The 25,598-nt window shown below is 38.7% G+C and overlaps 1 protein-coding gene across 1 annotated transcript in view; it reads left to right on the top strand.

Moving 5' to 3' along the window:
- The window catches only part of MEF2C (myocyte enhancer factor 2C), a 124,860-nt gene extending 111,534 nt beyond the window's left edge, over positions 1 to 13,326 (top strand). Inside the window, 4 exon segments of the mRNA XM_056513717.1 lie at positions 2 to 115; positions 117 to 132; positions 1,604 to 1,739; positions 8,561 to 13,326. Of these exon segments, the coding sequence (XP_056369692.1) occupies positions 2 to 115; positions 117 to 132; positions 1,604 to 1,739; positions 8,561 to 8,882 (588 nt within the window). The 3' untranslated portion in view covers positions 8,883 to 13,326.
- Positions 13,327 to 25,598: the final 12,272 nt, after the last annotated feature.

Here is a 25,598-nt window from a genome sequence, read left to right as displayed (position 1 = left end):
GAATCAAAGGATAAATAACTCCCAGTCCGCCCAGTCGTTGGCTACTCCAGTGGTTTCCGTAGCAACTCCGACTCTACCCGGGCAAGGGATGGGAGGATACCCATCAGCCATCTCACACAACATATGGTACTGGTGAGTATGGATGCAAGATGCAAAGGATGGGGAAGGGAGCAAGGTGCTGACAAGGTCTATCTCAGTATTAATGGATTAGCTAATGTTCTTCAGGAGAAACTGAAAATTTCATAGCTGTTATGCCTTTGCAGTCCATTTGCTTATTTTGTACCTGTCACAAACTTCAGATGCATCTGTTTTACTCAGTTTTCCTTGGATATAATTTCATGCAGTTGAGTGCACCATGCTGTCCTGGTTTGCAGGACAGGTGTGCCAAGAAAGGCAGAAGCTTATCTTTGAAATGGAGAATGTAAACCCCCTCCTCCAAATTATCATTATAATTTTGAAATTAAGGGGCTCTCAGGCAAAGACAGGGGATTTAGGAATTAGGATTCTTTACTAGGAAAATTAAAATAGAAATACAGTATTACAAACAACAATCCCAAAACCCTGCCAGAGTCAGAATCCAAGCTGACACCGTCAGTCAGTCAGGGTGTTGGCACGGTCCCATTCAATGGTGGCTGCATCCTCCTGCAGTGGCAGATGTGGTTCAGCTGGAGCAGTGCTCCTGGAGAAGGTGCAGTTTTCCTCTGAAGGTCCAGGGATGATGTGGAAAGGTCTGGTTTTCCTCTGGAATCCAGTGGAAAGAAGGTGCCTTGCTGTCCAAAATCTCAGTTTTTATCTAGGTAGGAAAGGCTTGGCTGGAGCATCCCAGTGGGATGATGCAATTTTATCAGTCATGCAGTGGGACATGGGCCAGCAGCAGATGATATCTTCCTGGAGGGAGGATGGGCTGTGGGAAGATGAAGATGATTGCCCCACCTAGTCTTAAAGATGCCCATTAGCAGATGGTATGTGCCACGGAGATAAGGGTCACTGCCCCATCAGGCTTCAACAGATTGTGATAAATACACATTTCTGGCCACACCAACCCAGCACACATTCCAACGCCAGCAATGAGCAGCTTCACCATCTCCACAGCAGAGTTCAGTAACTCTGTTGGCTATCACACCTCCCTACCTAGCAGGGTGCAGAAATGGAGCCTCCAGGCATCCCTGCAGCTCCTGCTGAGCGTTGCTGCCCTGCAGAGCGCACAGTCACACACAGATCCCGCAGATCTGAGAACTCACACACTGTTCAGAAGCAGGCTGCCTGCTGGGCTCTGACAGGAAGGCTGTAACCAAAATGTTACATTTTTCAAGCCTTTCTGACAGTCCATTTGTAGTTATGGTGAGTTCATGGGCTAAGAATGCTTTAGATCTGCCAGATCCAGTAAAGCCCTGCTAGATTACAGAATAATTATCAGTGCATTATTTGCTCCCAAGTTAATGAGTTGAGGGAAGTGGAAGATTTACTTTTTCTGCTGCAAATTAACGTGATTGGTGTAATTAAAATTAAAAGGCTTATAAAGTGATGTGAAAATGCTAGTTGTTGTTTAATTGCTTCCTCTTTAATTCCCTCTCAATTATTGTCTTTCTGTTTTCGAATCTAGAATATTCTCTGAGCAGTGCAGATATATCATCTCTCTCTGGTTTTAATACAGCCAGTGCTCTTCATCTTGGTTCTGTGACTGGCTGGCAACAGCAACACCTACATAACATGCCACCATCTGCCCTCAGTCAATTGGGGTAAGCAATGTTTTTTTCTGTTTTACTGTCCTACAGTGCCTTCAGTCTCCCCAGTAATTCCAAATGTGAAATATGTCAAGATAACAAACCAGAACATATTTACTGTGTGGAAAAACTAGATTTTGCAAAACTGGAACAATATAATTCATGGAAAGTTTGCTAGGGAGCTACAATGAAATATTCTGTGTTCATGACATTTTCTCAGCAGTGCATTGTTTATGTTTTAGTTTATATTTCTTTAAATAGCATTTTATTTCACTACTAAAACCAAGCACCTATATTGTACTGATGCCATATTTACTATTTATGCTTTTAATTTCCAGTTACTGTTGCACAAACATTTACAGTAAACTAGGAAATTTTTTTTATATTTTAATAAAGTAAGACTTACATAATTAATTTACCTGAGATTAGGCCTTAAACTTATATAATAATCACATACTCCCTTCTGTTCAACTCTGAAATTCAAATTTCATTTATTTGGAGATAATTTCTATGAGAAAATAGCATGATCAGGCCAAAGAACACAAAAATTGTGATGTGCCTGTGCTGAGGAGTGCAGGTATTCCTGCCCTCTAGTGGCTAATTTTACAATATTTATTCAAGTATCAGAGAAACACAGTGCTCAATCACCTCAGGATCTTTAGAAGTGTGAAAATCCACACAGGGAAATCACCTGAACAAGCAACCTCTCGGCTCATTTAAGTGAATAGAGCACGATTTTCAAATATTCTGGTATCTGCAGTTTCTACTGAGCAACACTGCAGGCATGCCCTTGTACAATGTATGGTTAATGGATGGTTAATGGGTGGTTAGACATGTTGGAATTTTAAAAGGTTTAGTTATAAAAATAGAAGCTGAAAACAGCAGGAGTGTATTTATGAGGCAAAAATTCAATTCATATGCAATTGAAAGGAAAACCTATTTTTCAGAAAGAAGTCTTCCACATATGCACTTTTTTTTCCAATATTGTTGACACAGTGTGGAATGATTTAATACTCTAAATGTGGCTTAAACTTCAAAATTATTCTTCTTCTTTATCTAAATGCTTTTTGTAACTTATTTTCATGTCTTTACTGTGTTGATAACTTGGGTTTTTAAGGAAAACTATGCAAATGTTTCAAAGGAAACAAATTTTTTAAACCTCATCTCTGCAGAACTAAGTTATATAGGGACAAATGTCATTACAACATACAACTGAAATACTTGTGCTAGAAAAAAATAATCTCAATATCTTTCTCTTACACTTTTTTTTTTTTTTTTTTGAGTTTGCAATATTTCTGGGGCTGCATTCAGACTTAATGTACAACAAAAGTCATAAATTCTCAAATAAACTGAAAGCTCACATGTCAGGTATCACTGTATAAACAACTGGTACCATACCAAGGAATGTAATAAAGCTATTTGGTTAGCCTTAAAAAAAGTATAAATTAACTCCTACACTAAATATACATAAGATATGTCAGACATTGTGATCTGTTTCTGATTCATATCACAGAGTGTCAAAGTGTAATGGCTGTGGCTGTGGAATACACTCTAAGTTGCTACTCCTATAATTATTATTATTTCAGTGACTTGTAAGTGAATTCAGCTATGAAAGCTGCTTCACAGACAGTTCTGGAGAAATATTCTATCACTTCAGAAAATCTTAAACCTCCATTTTACTCACTGAGTTCTACATGCAGGAGCATCTGTTATAACTTTTTTGATTACTTCAAAAACTAGAAATTCTGTAGAACACATCCAGTCCATGTCAACCTGACTTAGAATTTGCAAAAAGATTTTAAAAATGAAACAAAATTAAGTCATCTTCACATACTTGAGAAAACACATCCAGAAAGGCTTTGACAACACAAATCTCAGTGCTTAGTGAGGTCGTATACTGAAAAGATTTGGCAGCTGTGAGATGCTTGTTGTTAACAGTAGGCTATAAAAAACTGTGAGAGAACAGTTAATGGAAGAGACTTTCCAGCTCTCCTTCAGGTTTTGTTTCTCACCAAAGTCCAAAGGTGAAAATCAGCTCTGCTTCCTCAATGCATGACAAGAATGTGATTAGTAGCAGAGTAAGATAGGGTTAGATGTATTTTCTTGCTCCAGATAAGTCCTGAGGAATTTCAGTAGCACTGTCAGAACCATCTTGCAGGTAACTGGAGATCCCTGCAGCCTAGCTTAGTTCCTCAAGCTGACTGTGCAGTTTGGAGCCACTTTAGTGCTGGTGGACCAGAGGGCAAATACACAGGACATGCAAGTAGCTCAGCTTCCCTGTCTGCCAAGCCTGGTGAACAGCACAACAATGTAGAACCTGTTTGGACATGACTGGGACATTCCAACAAGCCAGGCATTTCAATTTTTTTGATTAAAAAACAGAATAGTATTGTCCTGGTCTTTTCATTGCCTCTACATGTGAAAAAAAAAAATACATACACAAATTCTACTGAATATCAGTCCCTTCCAAAACTTTGGAATTTGGCTGAATGGTACCAATGAATGTCTCTTACTGCTTATTTAACCAAAAAGGCTACCAGAAGTTAACTGGTGATAACCAGAAGGGAAGTCCTTTCCAAACTTCATAATAAATTATAAAAACTTTTTATGCACAAATCCTATGGAATATGTTCTCTTACATTCACATTTCCCAGCCTAAGAGACAGTCTTTTCATCTAAAAGTAACATCCACAAGTGGAGTTTTTGCTTTCCTAAAATATTAATGCAGGGAGATAAACAATACTAAATCTGAAGGTGCTTCAGTATAGATAATTATTTATGTAAGATACGTTTCTCCAAACTTATATCCACATGAATAAAAAAATAATAAATAAAATTCATTAAGAATAAAAATTATCTTGTTTATATAGCAAGATTATTGCTTAGCTACAAAAACTTTTGATTAGATAATAACTACAGCAAGAAATAGGAAAATATTCTCCATTAAACTATTTTTACTGAAAAATTTGAAAACAGTTACATCATGTTTAATTAACTTGTATCAGTTCTGCCAATTTTCTTGCTTTGAATAAAAATCATATATATTTTAGATTAAGCCTTTTTTTCATATGCCACTACTATAAATAAGATGTTCTAGTAACTCAGTTTCATGCTATTTTCTTTAAATTCATGTTTTGAAAGTGTAAACCTTTGCATGTGAGAGCTAAACAAAATGTCTTGACACAGAAAATCATATGCTGCTTTTACATTGATCAGAAAATAATTTAAAAAATAAACAAAACCATCTAAAAACCACTTAGCTTTTACCTTAAAAAAAAAAAAAAAAAAGAGAGAGAGAAGGGAAAAAGTTGGATTGCCAGTAAGTCAAAAATATCTTTCCCTAGATACAAATTAGCACATAACCAAAGTTACATAAATAAATTTAGCCACGAATTTTCAATGGCCCTTTACATGTATTTATGGAGGGAAATTATATCAAGAGGGAAGTAAACTGATTTAGGGAAACGAGAGTGGGTACAGAAGAAAAGGTGTATGAGGGTTCCTTCCTTCACTAAAGCACCTTCTCACTCTAGAAAACCAGCATGCTGAGATCTAATACCCTGTGGAGATTCAGGCAGAGCTGTCATCATCCCAAGCTCTTGGCTGCCTGTCTTGCTGCCCACTCCTCACACAGCAGAGCTGTGGAAACCAGACAGGAAACATCATTTCTCCATGTGGCCAGTCATAATCCGAATAAACATCAGATTTTAACTACACTGGCCTCAACAGGGACTGGTGTGCCAAGTTAAAACATTCAATTTCTCCATTTCCCCATAAAATGAAGTGTTTTCATACAATATGTGGGAAAAGGTGATGATGTCTGCATAAGTGGACTGCCCAGCCCTATCCAGTGCACATACTTGTACACAAGCCTTTGAATCTTTTTTTTCTAGTTTCTCAGTAGTTTTTCCTCATCCAAAACCTGCTTGTTTACCAGGGAATTTACCAAAGATTTCATATGATTACAATAGGGCATGCTTGGGCCCAATTCATTATATGAATTATAATTATATGAAGCAACAGTGTAAAATACACTTTGATACATTAAAGTGCAAACAGTTGTTTCTACACCCACACATACCTACACAGGAAATTACATCATTTTGCAGCAGAAAGAATTCCCATTTCTTATTGTGCCCCTTTCATTCTAAATAGGGATAAATCCTCTATTTAGAATATAGATTTAAAGACTGTTATTTCACCATTCACACATTTGTGTAACTGTACGTTTCTGGTGTAGATGACCATTTTATCTAAGAAGAGCTTCTCATAAAAATGTTTCAGAAAAAGTTAATGAAATATTGCAAATTATAATCAAATAAAATATATCAAATTTCAGAAATACTTTCAGCAGCAAAAGGCTATGTTTGGAAAGGAAAAAAATGTGAATCACAATAAGTGCTACGATTTATTTATATTATTTTAATACTGTTTTAAACCTCAAAAATTCAGTCTTAACCTGCTAACCTGCCAAAACAATTTCTTATCCTTTTTCAAATGTACAAAAACCAAAAAAAAGACAAAAAAAAAACAAAAAAAAAAAAAAAAACAAAAAAAAACCAAAAAAAAAGGTGTTCAAAGTTCAAATCAGCCTGAAGCATTTATAAAACTGCTGCTAATTTTTATGCTAGGTGATTATGTAATACTGCTGCTGATTCACAAGGAATCTGAAGAAAAGTCATACTCCCGAGGCACTGTTTAAAAGGCAATATTCCAGTACAGCAATACTAGCTCTGTATCATTGAAATTCAGTTTATCCCTCTAGATTTATTCCTTTGGGTGCTGTCATACAGTAAAATGCCAGTATGTTCTATGTGAACAAATTTGACTGAATATAGTTATTTTTTTGTCTATTTTTATCTTTTTTAATTATCCCCAGCTCTGCAAAATGGCATGTCATTTGCCCAAATCAAACACTTCTAAATCAAGTCCCCAGGCTCCACCATCCTTTATTATGGAACTTTCCAATTTAGCTATAAGCTTGGCATGTAAAATCACATGTAATCTTATCATACTAAGCTGACAAACTGTTTACTCAAAGTCCTAGGATCTCCCAAGCAACACAAAAATAAAGTCACTGGAAATGAAAAGAAATGTATATTTGATTCTCTTTGGACTTTTTTTAACAACTTTTCAGGAAGAGTGGAATATTTCACTGAGTTGGAATGAAAAAGTCTTATATTTAGTTTCCTATATGTGTTAATTTAATATTTACAGAAGCAATGTAAAGAAAATATCCTCTTTGAAAAAAGAAAAGTATTACATTTTTTACTGGGAAGGCTATTATTCATGAACTCTGTAACTTAGGGAAGGGCTCATTGCATATTTGACAAATTTGTCTGTATAGAAATGAAAGGTTGATGAAAAAACTGGAGGTACAGCACCCTGTTTTTGTTTTCTAACAAGATCCATTCATTATTACACACTGCAGCAATTCCTGATAAAAGCAGATGATATTATTCAATATTGAACCCATATAATTTTATTTTAAATCTATCAGAAGAAAAAATATTCATCAAAGTAGAAGTAAATGTTAAGTAATACTCAGTTCTTAGTTGATGAGACACTAGGGAAAGCAGAGTATTTCAGAAAATGAAAAGTCTCCACCTAATGTAACTGTACCTGTGTCCTCTACATTCTTAGAAATTCCTTCCAAATCCCAATATTACATCTTCCTGCATTAGAAATGCCTGCATATCCCTTTAGATTTAAAATCTTGTGAAGTCAGGCGGTCTGTTGCTCCTACTGCCTTCCTATCCCTGTATAAATAAGTGCTCATGAATAGAAAATTTTAAATTCTCTTTCTAGCATAAGACACTTGCATTAGCTTAGCAAATGGTCCCTGAAGTGGAACATGATGGGAACTGCATGTTGAGAATTCTGTTTTAATAACTAAAAGTCAGGATTTGCCAGGAGGTGGTGCTTTTGTACAAAATGTTGTGCAGATGAAAGTAATCTCATTTCTGACATAGAAATAAAGTATGTTCCCAGTATTCACTCTCCTCCCAGCCTGCTTCGTCTTTCCTCTGCCACTACATACCAAAAAAAAAATAAATAAAATAAAATAGAACGCTTAGAATACTTATACATTTTACCTTTGAGTAAGTTTCAGCATAGCAGTCTGTCCACATCCCTCGAGTTTGGCTTTCCTATGGGCAAACAGTGTAGTCCTCTGTCACCTTGACTATTCCTCAGGCTCCCTTTTGTAGTTTATCCAAATGCTTTCTGGATTGAACTATGGATTCAAATAGAATTTAAAGATTTAAACCCTAAAATCATATCTAGATCCTTGCCTGCCTGTGCTATTTTCTTGATGTCAATATTAGGACCAGTAATTTTCAACTCTATTCTGAAAAGTACAAAAATTACCAGACCAGATTTTTTTTTGTTTTGTTTCTGTTTTGCATCTGAAGTCACATGTCACAACAAAACACAATAAAAATAGTGGGGTGCACTCAAATTAATTGGATTAAACCCAGCAGAAAGTCCACGCTTCCCCTGTCTCAGCCCATACATACACACACACAATTATAAGCCGTACAGAAACCTGCAGGTGGCTGCGACAACGCAAAGGCTCACCTTCCCGAATTTGCGATGGCACTTAATTTTTTTAAAAAGGAGAGAGGGACTGAAAGTGAGACCTGTGTCCAAGCTGACCACGCCTGTCGTGGTGCCCATGTCCCGAAACCCCCGAGCTCTGCTCCGGCAGCAGTCCCCGGGTCTGCATGCGCTGGTGCTGTGCGAGCCTTTGCGCCGGTGTTTGGTGTGAGTGTTTGTGCATATCTGGGGGCTCCATGCCTCCTCCGTCTGTAACTGGGTTTCCTTTCCTCCTACAGAGCTTGCACTAGCACTCATTTATCTCAGAGTACAAATCTCTCCCTGCCTTCTACTCAAAGCCTCAGCATCAAGTCAGAACCTGTTTCTCCTCCTAGAGACCGCACCGCCACCCCATCGCGGTACCCGCAGCACTCGCGCCACGAGGCGGGCAGATCTCCTGTCGACAGCCTGAGCAGCTGCAGCAGCTCCTACGATGGAAGCGACCGGGAAGACCACCGGAACGAATTCCACTCCCCCATTGGACTCACCAGACCTTCGCCGGACGAAAGGGAAAGCCCCTCTGTCAAGCGCATGCGGCTCTCTGAAGGATGGGCAACATGATAACATTATTACCTATTAGTTGGGATTTTTTTTTTTTTTTTTTTCTTGCAGTGTGTGTGTGCTATACCTTAACGGGAGGGGGGAGGGGGGGAAGGGTCGATATGCATTATATGTGCCGTGTGTGGAAAAAAAAAAAAAAAAGTCAGGTACTCTGTTTTGTAAAAGTACTTTTAACTTGCCTCAGTGATGCAGTATAAGGATAAACAGAAATGCTGAGATAAGCTTAGCACTTGAGTTGTACAACAGAACACTTGTACAAAATAGATTTTATGGCTAACTTCTTTTCACTGTTGTGCTCCCTTGCAAAATGTATGTTACAATAGATAGTGTCATGTTGCAGGTTCAACGTTATTTACATGTAAATAGACAAAATGAAAACATTTGCCAGAAATGGCAGATCTTTACTGAGAGAGAAAGCAGCTGTTATGCAACATATAAAAAATGTACAGATGTTTTGACAGACCCAGCAGTTGGGTGGCCATGAATTGATGCTAAAAAGAGTCTGGGTCACCTAACATACTGAAAATGCTCACAAACATGCAGGCATTTTGTTAGAGTATGGCACTCAGTTAAAAAGGATCAAACCATTTCAAGAGGACCATACTTACAGAAATGTTGAGTTCGAGGGCTGACATACTTAATTTTTAAAATTCTGGGTCTGCATCACTTATTAAATAAAAAAAGTATAAAAATATGTACATTACATTTTGCTTATTTTCATATTAAAAAGTAAGACAGAGTTTGCAAAGCATTTGTGGCTTTTGTAGTTTCCTTAAGCCAAAATGTGTTCTTTTTTTCCTTGATAGCTTTGCTAATCTTTTAAGCAGTCCTGAAGAAACAAACAAAAAGGACTTTTTTGTATAGAAAGCACTACCCTAAGCCTTGAGGAACTCCATGCTTTGCTAACCAAGATAACTGTTTTCTCTTTGCAGAAGTTTTGTTTTTGAAATGTGTATTTCTAATTATATAAAATATTAAGAATCTTTTAAAAAAAAATCTGTGAAATTAACATGCTTGTGTATAGCTTTCTAATATATAATAATAATTATGGTAATAGCAAAAGTTTTTGTTCTCTTGATAGTGGGGAATTATATTTGTGCAGTTGCACATTTAACTATTTTCTTTCGGTTTTCTTTTACTGGGTATACATTTTGCAGATCAAAGTCAACTGTTCAAAGACTGATCTGTAAACAATTAAACTTTACCCATGGTGTAACAACTTAAATCCTTTTAATACAGCATTTTACAATCAGTTGGGTGAACTGCCATCCATTGTATATACTGATTAGTTCTTTCATGCTGTTTTGTGCATTGTAACAAGTTAAGGGCCCTTCTATTACTTAATGTCCTGCGTATCCTGTAGTTTCCATGGGTTAAAAGACAAAGTGGTGTAACTTGGCCCTTTCTCATTAATGAAGCTGATATTCTGCCTGTCAGAATTGAATGTGCAGCTCTAACAGCTGTCAGTGAGTGCAGGTAAACATGTGCCGAAGCAGCAGGGGCAGGCAAAGGGAGGGATTGGCACAAAAGTGCCTGTTGTATAGATTCCTCCCCTCTCACAGACATAAAATTCTTAAAGAGATCATCAGTTAAAGGGTGGTTCAGAATCAGTTGATTTTACACAGCCAACATTGGCCATCTGGTCCTTGGTTCCCATGGACCTCTTGCAGTCACATCATCTCACAGTGGGCATGTTGTTGAGCAACGCTCCCTGTGTGTTTACACCACAGCAGGACCTGCTTCAGCACACAGCATCCACATTTTCTCCAGCCTCATATTGTTCCTTTGACTAAGATAGCTTGACCAGAGGGAATGTGTCATTTTCTACAAGGCCCTCTTTGTCCCTCTTGTATCTTAGAAAAAAAAAACGGTATATTCAAGTATTTCAGTTTAATCTTTCTGTTGGAGGGAAAAAGTGTTTAAGCAAAATGTTAGTGCCATAGTAAAAGTGTAATATTTCTCCTTTTTTAAGAGTCCTTCTAGGTCTCAACTACATACATTGACATTATGATGAAGAACATAGCTGCGACAGTGAAACGTCAGCACAAAGTACTTTGAAGTGAAAATCCACACTCTTTTTTCCACCTTTACATGCAGTTGCTGTGCACTGCTCAATGATGGAGTGTACCTCTCTGTAGTAGAGAATGATGATCAGACTACAGTGTGCATTAGGACATAGGCTCTTCACTTTACCATGACTTTACAGAAGCCTGCCTTACAGGCACTTTCAGCTGTGCAGGGGCTAGTACACAATCTGGAAACTCGTTAAGCAGAACACTGTGCTACTAATGCATCCACCTTATCTCGTGTAGCAAACTGCAGGGTAAACAAAGATACGCACGTTCAAAAATAAATAAATAAAGTAAATTTAAAAACTCAAAACAAAGCAAAAGGTAACATGGGGCCCACAATCAATTTTAAAACACAAAAACCCTGTGTTTTAAGCCACTTTCTTCACCCTCAGATTATCCTGTGCTCATATTCTCTTCTGAGAATTTTAAATTTTATTGTGTCAAAAATATGCAAACGTATCACAAATATACCTTGTCATTTCAAGAAAAAACACAATTTTATTAGTATTGTAGTAGAAACTTCTCAGTGGGGAAGGGGATTAGGTCTATTGATATATTAAGAATAGCCATATTAATAGTTTACCTTGCGATTTGCCTCAGCAACACATGAAAAAAAAATGAAAGCTATCATATAATGAAAATGCAGTGTAATACATTACTGCAAGTAACTAAGCAGAAAGTAGCGTGAAAAAGTATTGCCTGGGCAATTTATATTAACTCTGACAGTGATTTTTTGTATAAACACGAGTAGAACAGAATCACATGGAAATAAATGCCAGTCAGCCCTCTTGTTCCTGCTGCAGAGGGCAGCTAACTCATACTGGCAAAATTGTGGGGGATAATGCATATTTGCAAACTGATCTAATGATAAGAAGCACAACTTTGATTGTGAAGTCACTTTCTGTAAACTATAACTGTCTACTTTTCCTGTTCCTTTATCTGTATCTTACCATTTATTGTATTTGCAAAAGTTAATTTGGGTTTATTGTGTGATTCCTTTGTATTTAAGGAGTTTGGGGCAGAGCCCTGAAAGAGTATTAACATTTACTTTACCTTAACCCACGCTATATGATGTTTTAGGCAACATTCTTAATTGTAAGTTTAAACACCTGAAGTGGCATTCTAGACACCTGCAAGTATTGTTATAGCTAGCTAATCTCTATTAAAAGGTGTTGTCAGTTAGTGTTTAATTGCTGGTGACAATTATATGATATACCCTATCTGCACAACATATTTATTGTATGCATCGAGCCATTCATAGTAAAGCTTTGGTCATTTCAGTGTCTCTCAAAAGTTGTGTTTTATAACAAAATGGCTTATATTTTTCCCAGAAGAGGAATTTTGCAATTTTTAATGACAAGTGTAAAAATTAGCTGTTGCCCTCAGATCTTTTTCAGGTAAAGCTAGCATAAGAATAGAACTCACAGGCTGTTTTCAAGGACGTCAACCCTTTTGTATTATATTTGCAATCCTATATACCCACTTTTATCTGTAATTTAATAGCTGTTTTGTTTTCCTTCTTCTTTCACCTTAAAGGTAAATGCTTTGTAATTTTTTAAAAGCCACTTGAAACCTCAATAAAGGCTGTTGCCTAAACATGGCATACTTCATCTGTTCCTGTTTGTGCCATCTGCTGTGATGTCGTCAGTTATATGGCATTAATTTCCTGCCACTACAGGTCTCTTGAAGGACTGATGGAACATTGGTGTCTGTTAGAATGCTTCAGACTGTAGATGTAATAAAAGGCTTTTGTTAATATATTTTAACCAAAGATGTGGAGCAATCCAAGCTTTGAGCCACAGACTTTCTGCATCAAAAGTATCCATTTGATTATTTTCATAATCACGTGTTGCATTTCTACCTTCCCTTCTCATACCTCAGACTGATCCGTACCTCAGTTTGATTCAAAAAAAGGTCAGTTAAGAAAGTAATTTTAAAAAATAATTTAAAATTTAAAATGCAGTACTAAAGTCTTCTGTGTATTTAATATCAGACCTGGGTTACTGCAGGCATTACACTTGGATTGCTTCAGATGGTTTGTTGTATCCTTTTTTTTTCTTTTTTTCTTCTCTTTCATGGGGATTTGCTTCCATAAAACAATGGTGATAACAAAATAGCTTGTAAATGGGAGCATACAAGCATTTGCAACAAATATTAAAGTAGAGGCTCACAGCGGCATAAGCTGGACTTTGTCGCCACTAGATGACAAGATGTTATAACTAAGTTAAACCACATCTGTGTATCTCAAGGGACTTAATTCAGCTGTCTGTAGTGAACAAAAATGGGAAAATTTCAAAAGATTCTCCCACTGGAAATAAGGTATAATTTGTATTTTGCAGACAAATCAGTAAAGTTACTGGCTTTCTTAGTGATATGGTGTCTGTTGTGCGTTTTTTTTATTAATTTAAATAGTGTTCAGTTTTCACTGTTCCACGATGTAATACGTGAAAGAGTCAGGGCTATAACTATCAGCAGCTGCCTCAAGGTCCCTTACTGATTATTTGTGCTTCCTTTGAAAGCTAAGGAATATTTTCTGACCCCACCAAGTCAGGGAAATTCCATCACTGCTCAGGAGTGAGTGTCATTTGAATGAAGACATTGAATCTGTCCCTAGCAGAGGAGCTAAGTGAAATAATGCCTGGCTTTCAGGTGCTTAGTTAGTGACAGGGAATCTAAACTCCCATAGACACATGTCCTGTGAATTCTGCCCATGGGGACAACCATGAAAAACCATACAAGAAATTAATGTTCTGTGTCAAAATCATGTATTTTTAGATCTATGCTCCGTCTATATTCTCTAACAATACTGCATAGGGACTGTGTCAGAATGAATCTATTCACCTTTCTATACTTTTTGCACAGAAGTTTGTTTGTTTGTTTGTTTGTTTGTTTGTTTGTTTGTATGTTTGTTTGTTTGTTTGTTGAGAGTTAAAGGCAGTTTTCCAACTAATATTTATAGTTTCAGAGTTTGAGAATAAAAGAATCACTTTATTTCAAAAAGATGTGTTTTTACACCAGAAGCAGGCAAGCTATTAAGAAGTTAAGGTCTTGGTGAACGTAACAATTTCAAAAACAACTTTATAAAGCCTAGTTTCTAAATAGATTTAAGAAAGAAAAAAGCTATGCTGTGCTGTTCCTTTTCAAGACAATTTATTTTAAGAGAAATATTGGTAGTATTGCAGTGTTGGACACAGCCCAGCATGAGATGCTAAAACTAAGATTTAACATCATTGGTTTTACTACAGAATATATTTTGTACCAATAAATAGCTTTTTGTCATCATTGGCCAGGATGAACAAAATATTTCTGAAAATGCAGTTGTCTTAGAATATTTATCTTGGAGTCCTCCATCTTGCAGTCATCTGTGTGATTAATACTGATAATGCTATATCTGCTTTGGAAAAGAAATTACTTAGAAAATAGAGTCTTATATATATGCTTTGTTCTGTTATTTGTTCTTCTGAAAGAAAATAAGCATAAACATATTGATAACTTTGCTGTAAATTCTATGAACTATTTTAAACAATTTTGTAAATTATGTTGCAATCGGAGTGGGAGGTTTAACAATTCTTTAAATAAGCTTTTTCACTTTAAGTTCACATATATCACCTTAAAAAGCAACTGTGAAGTTTACAATCTGAGATAGTAACTAAGTCACATACCTTTTTCATCCAGAGTGTTTTTTCCCTGAAAATTGTTTTTTTATTTTATTTTATTTTCTTTAGCAAAAATCAATATAAAATCTTTGTAGGACTGGGAAACTATGCTAACACAGTTGATGCATATGTCACATTAAGGAGAGCAAGCCAGCAGTGTGGCTCATTCATACCTAACCCTTTCTCAAACACAATGCCTTTATTTCCTGAGGTAAAAAATACTGGGAGTGAGAGAACCCAAGGAACAGCAAGAAGGAATGATTTTAAAACAATCAGATCATTAAATCTATAAGAAGCAAAAAGATACTGTTCATCTCTATTGGCAGACATAGCCTATTCCTCCTTAATTCAGTGGAAATTTACCAATGCAGCAAGGTTTTACCTGCTTCATCTAAACTGATACATGGAATTCCAATTTCCTGGAGTCCTTGATTTTGGGGCATTCAGACTGCTCAGTCATAGGGCTACATTTTTTTTTGTATTCGTGTTTATATTCGTAATATTTCACACTAAGTGTTCAAAGCACCTGCCATTGACTAATCTATGCTGCATTCTCTGCAGTCCATGCAGACACATCCAAGATAATATTGAGCAGATATTTTGGTTAACAGCATTCTTTCTACTGCTGGCATTTCTCCTCCTCTTCCAGCAGGTACTGTAGAATGCTTTGGTTCCATTCTGCCTCCCTTTGATTGCTAAAGACACTTGAAGGCTGACATGAGAATTCTTGTGTGAATGCTGAATTTGAACTGAGTTTGTTGCTTCTGAAACGTGCAAAGCATGCTGTTCTAGTTGTCCTTTCTAACCTCTTCTTTGTGCTTCTGTGTTTCATTCACAGTCTGCCTGAAGTTTTCAGCTGCAAGTATCTGTCTGTATTTATCAGGACAATGACCTTTAAGTCCTTTTAGGTTACAAAATGTTGCCTCCTTCAGGGAGCAGGAGTTGATCACTATTAGCTGTGCAGGTTTTACTTCTCTGACCAAAGGCATAAAATAATGTAATAGAAGGCTTAACTGTGCAGGAAAGCTTAGAAGTGATAAAACTTAAAGGTAGTGTGTTTGGATTATAGACATAATTGGTGTAATGATTTTGTTTTTACAGCACATTGCATTACTAATTATTTTCTGTAGAGTTGCTCAGGATGGAGTTTCCAGTCTCACAGTGAAAATGCAGCAGCCTGTGAGGCTCCTGTGTGGTACCTTTACACTTCAGTAGCATTTTTTGGAAGTGAGAGCTAAAATATCATTATGAAATCCTCTATAGCTGCATTTTTACAGTGGGATACATATTACTCTTCCTGGTCTCGATACAGTACAAGATGGGCAGGAGACAAATTTGCTCGAAAGGAGAAATTACATAAAATACGAATTTTCAACTTGGAAAATACATTAATGAGAGAGTATATCCGCATGTGTGAATAATACAGAGGTAGCAGATCTGCAGGAAAATACTATGTGCTCTCTCTCTCAAAAACATTGGAAGCACAGGATATATACAGAGAAACCATCAGACAGCATCTTCACAAGAGCATATGATGAGCATGTGTGATTAAGTAGTAGGATTTTTGGCCATAAAGAATTGTGAAAGCAAACATCCTGGGTAAGTTCATAATGGTTTAGGTAAGTTAAAGGGGTATACCTGCATTTGTCTTATTAAGCATGATGATAAGCTTACAGTATCCAGCAGGAGAAAAGGAAGATTTTCCATGGCTTATTTTTGGAAAATGAGAAGCATTCTAGGGAACAATTCATGTATGCTTTTTATTTTTGTATGTGCTTCCCCCTGAAAATGCCCAGACTACTGTCAGGGAAAAGATAATGAGCTAAGTGGACTTTTATTCTGATCCCATATGGCAGTTCTTGTGTCTAGACATCACATAATATAACCATCTTAATTTTCTCTGCAAACCCTTCTCTTTCAGATTATGCATATTTTACAGTGCTGGAAATTAATACAGTACAAATGAAGCATTTGAAGTACACATAATCAGCCAAGAGCTAAATCTGTCACTTAGTGTGACTTTGCTTTTGGAGGAACTCTGGGGAAAAATGAGAATTTACGACCTTTGGAAGAAGGGGCAGGCAACTCAAGATGATGTCATTAGATCATGTACAGAGAAAAATAGAAAGGAAAAAGTTCAATTATAATTCAATCTGGTCAATCACTAGTGTGAAAGTTGTTTTCAAAATGTTTTTATAATACATCAACAAAAAAAGGAGAGACAAAGAAAAATCTCCATACTTTATTGAACACAACGAGGGACAATGTCAGCAAGGACAAGGTAAAGGCTGGGGTGCTTAATGTCTTCTTTGCCTCCAATTTTAGCAGTAAGATCAGTTATTCTTAGGGAAACCAGGCCCCTGACAGGGGCAGAATAGACAGGCAGCAGAATACACCCTCTGTAGTACAACAGAAACTGGCTAGTGACTTGCTAAGCAATTTAGACATTAATAAGTCTATGGGACCAGATTTGTCCAAGAGTATGGAGGGAGCTGGCAGAAAAGCCACTCCCCATCATTTATCATCTGTCCTGGTTAACGGGGGAGGTCCTGGATGACTGCAGGTTGGCCAGTGTGATGTACAGCTCCAAGAAGGGCTGGGAAAATCTGAGGAGCTACCAGCCTGTTAGGCTGCCCTCTGTGTCCAGCAGGGTTATGGAGCAGAGCTCACACCTCAGTGTGACCACCTGGAACATGCAGGACAACCAGCAGGGTTTTGGGAAAGGCAGGTCCTGCCAACCTGATGTCCTTTCATAACCAGATCACTTACCTGGAGGACAAAGGGAAAGCTATGGATGTTGTCTATGTGGACATAGCAAAGTCTTTGAACTGTCTGTGATTCCCTGGAAAAGCTGGCAGATCATGGCTTGGACAGGAGCACTCTTTGCTGGGTTAAGAACTGGCTGGGCCCAGGGAGTGGTGGTGGACAGTGCTGAACCCAGCTGGTCACCAGGGGTGGCCCCAGGTCTCAGCACTGGGGCCAGTCCTGCTCAATGCCCATGTCCACCCTCAGAAAGTACAACACTAAATTGGGAGGGAGTGTTGGTCTGCTGGAGGGTAGGAAAGCTCTGCAGAAGAGTCTGGACAGGCTGGACTGATGGACTGAGATTCAGCAAGGCCAGGTGACGAGTCCTGCTCGTTTGTCTGCCATAACCCCATGCAGTGCTGTATGCTGGGGAAAGAGTGACTGGGAAGTTGCACAATGGAAAAGGACCTGGGGGTGCTGGTTAACAGTGAGCAGGACAGAGTCTGTTGTACTCAAGAGGCCAAGAATGCCAAAGGCATCCTGGCTTGTACCAGTGTGAGCAGCAGGACAGTGACAGTGACAGTGACAGTGACAGTGACAGTGACAGGGACTGTCCCCCTGTACCCAGCACTGGTGAGGCCACACCTTGAGTGCTGCATCCAGTTCTGGACCCTTCACTTCAATAAAGCCATGTAGTGCTGGAGTGAATCCAGAGAAGAGCAATGAAGCTGGAGAAGGTCTAAAGTGTAAGTCATATGAGGACTAGCTGAGGTTGTTCAGCCTGGAGAAAGAGAGACTCAAGGGTGAACTTATCTCTCTCCACAGCTCCCAGAAAGGAGCTTGTAGCTTGGTGGGCCTTGGTCTCTTCTCCCAGGCAACCAGCAAGAGGAAATGGCCTCAAACTGTCAGGGGAGATTTGGGTTGGACATCAGGAGGACTTTATTCATGAAAAAGTTTATTAAACATTGGAACAGGCTGCCCACGGAAGTGGTAAAGTCACAATCCCTAAAGGTGTTCAAGAAAAGACTGAATTTACTGCTATAGTTTAGTTGACAAGGTCAACTAAAGGTCATCAGACAAAGGTTGGATTCAATGATTTTGGAGGTTTTTTTTCAAACCTAGATGAATCTGTGGTTCTGTGCTTTTCCAATATTGTGCAGTACACCCAGCTGACTTTAGTGTAAAGATGCAGTTGTTTATTTATTCCACAACAGCCAGGGAAAAATAAATAATTGCATAAGTGATAGAGACAAGGGTACACTTGAGGATGCATGATTAATAGAATTAACGTGCACATGCAGGAATGAGAAAATATCTGTGTATAAGTATAGACAAGGGAATTGAAAACAAAGTGATGACATGAATGCAAACATTGGTCTGTAATTTCTTATAACTACTGTTCAACCACATGCCAGAACTTTGCTCAAAAAATGGATCTACGTTGTCTGCAAAGTGCCAGCTAATGCAACAAGACTGTTCCCACCATGATAAAAACTGCTTGCATGTGTAAATATGCCTGTAGTAGCCACCAAACTTTAATTAATAAAACCCATATACACAGTCAACAAATAATGAAATCTTTGTTCACTATCAGAGTACCCAGTTACACAGAAAAATTCACAAAACTACATTATCAGGAAATATACTCTGTATGCTCATGTCAGATTTTAAAATTGCTTTTGAAAGTAGCCCATCAGACCAACATGCAAATGGATATTCTGGATTAACCATCCTGTGCAGACTTTCTTTATAGCATCTAGATTGACCAGCTTAAAAAGGATAAACTGTGGTTTAATCAGAATTAGAGTGCTAAATGCAGAAACTCCTGAGCAAAATTCCACAGATATATTACATGAATAAAAATCAAAGGCTGTTGGATGATGTTTTCTCCTGCTACTAATATCTCTGCGTATAGACTAGCGTATTTTAAGTTTCCTAAAATATTTTTGTATCTCTGAGACAGTGAACTAGTCAAGTTTAGTAATAATCTAACTATGAAATCACTTTGTGGGGGCAATATAGCAACTCATGAGAAATGATCATGACAGATGCAGCATAAATATAACAATCATTTTTTAAAATCTCTTCTGTATTAGTTTAGCATAAAGAGGCAGAGGCTGAGCCAAACACAGCCTCGTGCAATGACTTCTTTACTATTTACAGCCCTTGAATATTAATTGAACAATTCAGTCTATCAAATTATACTGTTATTGCAGAAAAACAGACTTTGTCCCAAGGTAGAAGACAGATAGAAGGAGATGGCTGGACAAATTAAAAGCATACAAGAAAAGCAAGTAGCTTGCAAAAATCACTCCAGTGACCATCTGTTTGAAATTTCTGCTGTCCTAAATTAGAATGGTCAAAAAGTGAAGTTACATTTAAATAAAGGTGAAATTAATCCTGATTGAATTTTTATCATCTTTGTGAGCACTTGTGGGTGTCTCTCACAAGTGCAAATAGCAATTGGTTGGGAGTTTTCAGGACTGCAGATCAACCTGCAGATAAAACAATTAATGTTACCAGAGCAATGATTTCTAACCCCTTTTAAAAGGATAAGACATTTCAAAGAGGAAGACCTTTAACAGAGGAAGAACAGTGGCTTAAGGTCTTCAAGTTTTGAGAACAAAAATGACTAATCAACAAACTTCTGAATGTAGCACAGAAATTACACACCCTACCTCCTGGAAACACAGGTAATTTCTCCAATCAAGTGTTTGGGGCTGATTCACTCTACATCTCCAGGAAGAAATGTGGATATACATCAGGTGTAATATGGTTTGGTATAATTTGCAGGTATCTTCCCCTTCCAAACATACAACAGATACCTGTCAATCACCTCCTGATATTTTCATAGAATTTTTTTCCTATCACAGGCCTTTTTGGGCCTTTATTAAATACCTATTAAATATCAGATGCATACTATAATTCACATCTATTTAATATCAGATGCATACTGTGATCAAATTCCTGAGTGGAAGTATTAAATATCTAGTACGTCCTCTCTTTAATTCTTTTCATTTCAGGAATTATTCGGGACACTGAAAAATACAGACGAAAACCCATCTTATGTCAGTATGACACAGCAAATACAAAATTCTTTCTGCTTCAAAATCTGTGAGACAAACAGCAGACTTTGAAGCAACTGAGTTGTTGTTTTAGGGAAAAGTAGCCACGGGAAAGCCACAGAAAAGCAGTGCTCAAGTTAAGTGGCATAGTCAGTGAAGGCAATGCATAACAAACTTCCTCTCTCCGTTTTCTTGATGGGAGAAAAGGAGAAAAATCTCTTCCTTCTCTCAGCCTCATTTTGCTGTACTGTAGATATGCCCCTGAAGAATCATAAAATCATTTAGGCTGGAAAATCCCTCTAAGGTCATAAAGCCCAACCCTTCCCCCAGTATTGCCAAGTCCATGTCCCTAGGTGCCACATCCAAACACATTTTCAATCCCTCCAGGGGTGGTGACCCCATCACTGCCCTGGGCAGCAGTCAGAGACTGAAATAGTTCATGCCTCAAACACTGACATGAAGTTTTGCTCATTATAACAAAAACCATATAAAGAAGTTTGATGCGGCGTGTTTTTCCTTTAGTGGCTTGCTCCTGCTTCCCCGCTATGTTGTGGGTCTAGCCTGAGTTGTACCCTCCCACCCAGTAATTAATCTCCCCTAAGACCCCCCCTTTGTTGTAGAATGTTCTCTGTCCTTCCTCCTGAATTGTCAATCCACCCCGGATCCTCCCCTTGTTCCAGTAAATTCCCTGTCAATCCTCCCTCGTGCCAACTCCCTGTTCGGACATCCCCTTTGGAAATCCCCCAAACCTGGATGCCCCATTGGCCCATGTGGCCCATTCTCCTCCCCTTGCTTCCCTCACTGGTTCTTGTTTAGGTAAACCCCGCCTTGTGCTTCTCCCCAGCCTTCCCTCCATTGGAGGAGAGTTTGTATCCTCCCTTAGAACCTCCCCCGTATAAAACTCCCTGCACAGTCAGCGTCTGGTTCTTTCACGCCTGGGCTGTGCTGGGTGTTGTCTGGCTTGAATTCCACGTGAAAGATCCATCTCTCATCTTTGCTTCTGTTCTTGTCGTTTCACTGTGTTCGTGTGCTGCAGAGAACAAGAACAAGCCCTGCTCTGCTCTACCCAGACCAGGCTTGGTCAGGGAGCAGCCAGTCTCAGCCCAGTGCAGGAGATAGCTGGGCAGCTCCAGCACTGCACAGAAGCTACAACCAAAGAGGATTCCTGTCTTGGGCCCCGGACTGAAAGTCAAACTGCTGAAATTAGATCAAGAGAAAACTCGTTCTTCAATCACCTGAAACAAATAAGTGAGAGGAATGCCGCGTTTGTCTTTACAAACGAGCTGTGGATCTGCTGGTTGGTAACACTAGCACTGAGAGATAAACAATGGGATGGATTCCGCTGATTGATGAATGGGAAAAAAGATTTGCCTTTACAAACAAGATTCGCTGCTAAATGAAATTGGATATTGGAAGATGAAAGAAGCAATGGGGAAATACTATGAATTCTGTAAGAATTAAAAATTGAAGGGTTGTACATTAGAGAGGAATCTTGGGTGTCAGGTGTTCTGGGAAGTCTGTACCTCTCAAGTACCTCAGCAATGGGGAAAGAGAGAGGGAAATGTGGCCGGGAAAATGGGATAAAAAGGAGGCTGTGTCCTCCAAAAATTCGAGAGATCCCAGGGGAATACTCCATGGTCTCTCTCTTTATTTGAATAAAGCAAAAAGGACTCCTCTGTCTCCGGTTTGGACATAAACCTTTGGTGTTTGTGGATTAATTTTCCTGACGAAAGTAAACGAGGAAAAGAATGTGAGCCAAACCCAGCAGCTGTGCTAAGAATCATCCTTGGGGTGAATTGCTTTGGGGTGGGGTAGCCACAGCCCCCAGACCCATTTGCTGGGAGCAGTTTGTACAGATTTCCCCCACCTGAGGAAGTTTGGGTGTGTTGTAACCTCTGCTCAGGGGCAGTGAGCCCATCCTGCCCTACCCCAGCTGGCTGTGGGCCCCCCAGCCCTGGGAATGCACATCCACATTCACTAGGATCAGGGGAGGAGGTGCCTTAATCCAGCCAAGGCCCCCAGAATCATTCCTGAGGCCTTGGTGCAACAAATGTGGGGTCTGTTGGAAGAGACAATGGAAAACTCCACCCCCAGGGAGGTACCTGGATTTTCCTGCCTGGCTGGAGCTTATATTAACTCATCAGGGGGACCTTCACCACCCAGGAGAGGATCAATGGAACATTGTTGGGATTCATGGAGTGATGATATTTTTCCTTATTCTGTCCCTGTCAGCCCTTTTCTGTTCACCTCACTTATTTTCTGTTTGTCTCTTTCTGATGTTTACCAGCAGAACCCATACTGTTGTCACTGGCATATGGTCTTACTTGCAGTTTAATTTGGACAGAGGCATTTATATGAATCTAAGTACCCAGATCTTGACAGCAGTCTCTTCTGGAGCTTGACAACCCTTTTGGTGAGAAAAATTTTTGCCTTGTCCTTTCACCGGTTTTCTGGGAGAAGAGACCAAAATCCACCTGGCTACCACCTCCTTTAAGGCATCTGTAGAGAGTGACAAGGTTCCATCTGAGGCTCCTTTTCTCCAGGCTGAGCCCCACCAGCTCCCTCAGCTGCTCTCATCAGACTTGTGCTCCAGTTCCCCAGTTCCATGGACCTTCTCTGGTCTCACTGCAGCACCTCAATGTCTTTTGAGTCATGAGATGCCCAAAAATGAAAGCAGCACTCAAAGTATGGCCTCACCAGTGCCCAGTGCAGGGGAACAATCTCTGCCCTGGTGCTGCTGGCCAGGCCAGGATGCTGTGGGCATTCTTGGCTGCCTGGACCCGCACTGGCTCAAGTTCAGCTGCTGTCAGTCAGCCCTTTTCCCACCAGGAAAAGAAAAATTGCACCAGTTTCACCAAAGTGAAAGCTTTCCAGTCACTCTTTCCCCAGCCTGTAGCACTGCAGGGGCTTGTTGTGACCCAAGGACAGAACCTGACACTGAGCCTTGGCTCTGAAACATGGTTTTTATACTGGACCTTGGGAGTTGCTCACTGCCTTCTAACACATTTTAAAATGGAGGATGGAAAAGAGACAAGATTTAAAGTAGTGGCGTTTTTGTATGGATTGTATCATGTCAAGTAATATCCCAAATACCTTGTCATTAATCATAATTTCTTTTTTCTTTTTTAATATTCCAGTTATACAAGATGCCAGTTTAATGCTTCATAATTGTTCCTGGTAGTACTTCTATATAACTTACCAGAACTTAGGGAAGCGTGCTATTATAAAGGGAATTAGTCAAATGTTTCTATACAGAGATATAATTTTAAACAGAAAATTTTGGCTGAGAATTCATGGTCAGTCTACACATTGCTGTTTGGATATGTTGTTATTTGCTCCCAGGTTGAGTAACATCTGAACAAAGGTACTGAAGGAAGAAATATGGAAACTTTTCATCAAGTGTTTACAATTCTAAGGCTTTTCAAGGTTGGTTTTTTTCATAAATTATGAAGTAATTTTCCCTAATAAAAATATTTCTTTGAGTTCTCCCTTGTGCTGCTGCATCACATACTGCAGAGGTTGTACACCTTGCCCAGCACTGAGATACCTGTTTGCAGTTTACTTTATGCTTTGTTTGAAGGACTGTGAGAAACCACAGTTTTCTTTACCATGGCTCTTACGATTTTAGACAGTCAAAGTCCTCTGTAAAAAACAGGGAAACAGCCTCTCTCAGGGAAAATAAAAGAGCAGAGTTTCTGGAGTGATGTGTAACTCCAGTCTTAGGAGTGGAGCTCTGATCATGTACCCACAAGAAATCACTCACCCAGAAAATACTGAAAAGAAAGAGGGAAGGAGTATTTCCTGGGAGGCTGAGGGAAATCGTGTGAAGATTGTAGAGTGCACTAGACCATCAATTGCTGGAATGGAGCACAAGACCAGTAATGAAGATTACAAGATTAGAAAGTCCAGAGGGAAGAGGGACTTCACCTATTCTCATTTAGTATCTCTTCCTGATATTCTGTGTTCTAAAGTTTTCTGTTGTTTAGGAAATAACTTCTTAAGGAAACCTTGCTTGAGTGAGAGTGCTAATAATGCTCACAGTAAGGCAAATTGAGACAGTGCTGCCTGAAAGTTCAGCTCAGCCAAAGCTCTCATCATACAGCCCTTTGGGAATATCAAGACTCAGCTTCTGGCTTACTGTGGCTGTAATTTACTAACTGAAAAACTAATTTCCCATAGTCAGAAGCTGGAAGAAAGAACATAATAAAATTTATTTTCCCTATGAAGAGGCAGTTTACATCACATTTGTTCTGTTTGCCAGACATGGAAAGATAAGGCTATGTAAGAGACAGTTAAATCTGTTAAGACTTAACCCTAATCTAGGGGTAATTAGTTAAAATACCTTAATCTAGGGTAATTTTTCGGTACTATTAGGTCTTGTTAACACTTCAGATCATTTTTTTACAGATATGGAGTCACAGACTATTAGGCTTCAGGAAGAACCCTTCCTTTCCAACTCCCAGGCATTTGGATTTCCTCTGGCTCTTTGACAGTCAGTGACCTTAGACTGTTACTCTATTACCTTTTTAAAATTTTTTTTTTTTTTTTTTTTTTTTTGTTTTTTTGTTTTTTTGTTTTTTTTTTGTTTTCACTAAAGAATTTAAAAGTCACTTCTACTGACTGGACTACATACTTTAAAGAAATGTCATACTTCCCCACTGCCTCCCTGGAGCTCCTGATTTTTGGACAAAAGGTCCAGTCATGCTCTTAATCAGTAAGTGGTCCCACTCCTTTAGGTTTAGGCAATAAATTCAAATAGTCAGCCAGAGATGGACACACAGCCCTTGTGCAGCAGCCCCTTGGCTCAACCTCACTCCTGGACAACTTAATTTCACTGAAGTTAATGCTGCTTCATACCAGAGTACAGTTTAAGCAGGACTGAGTTTAATTTACAGTATGAAACTCTTCCATGTGGCTACAATGTGTGGAAAAATCTCAGACTGTCCTCACATTGTCCAAAGAAGAGAAAGCAGCTTGCTTTGCTCTGTCAGGTACTCAGGTGATGGAGGCACAGGTAGCATTCTGATAATTCCAAAACAACTCTTAATAATACTAGGAGACTAAAATTACAATTTTAATTGCAGAATTAGTTGAATAGATGAACAACAATACAGAAGCAGTTTCTAAAGTCTTTGTTAAAAGACTGTGAGTCTTCAAAGTCATGTCAGGCAGCAGGTC

Source organism: Oenanthe melanoleuca, chromosome Z (genome assembly GCF_029582105.1).
Source record: "Oenanthe melanoleuca isolate GR-GAL-2019-014 chromosome Z, OMel1.0, whole genome shotgun sequence".
NCBI lineage: Eukaryota > Metazoa > Chordata > Aves > Passeriformes > Muscicapidae > Oenanthe > Oenanthe melanoleuca.
The sequence above is the reverse complement of the archived record's forward strand: the minus strand, read 5'-3'. Positions and strand labels throughout refer to the sequence as shown.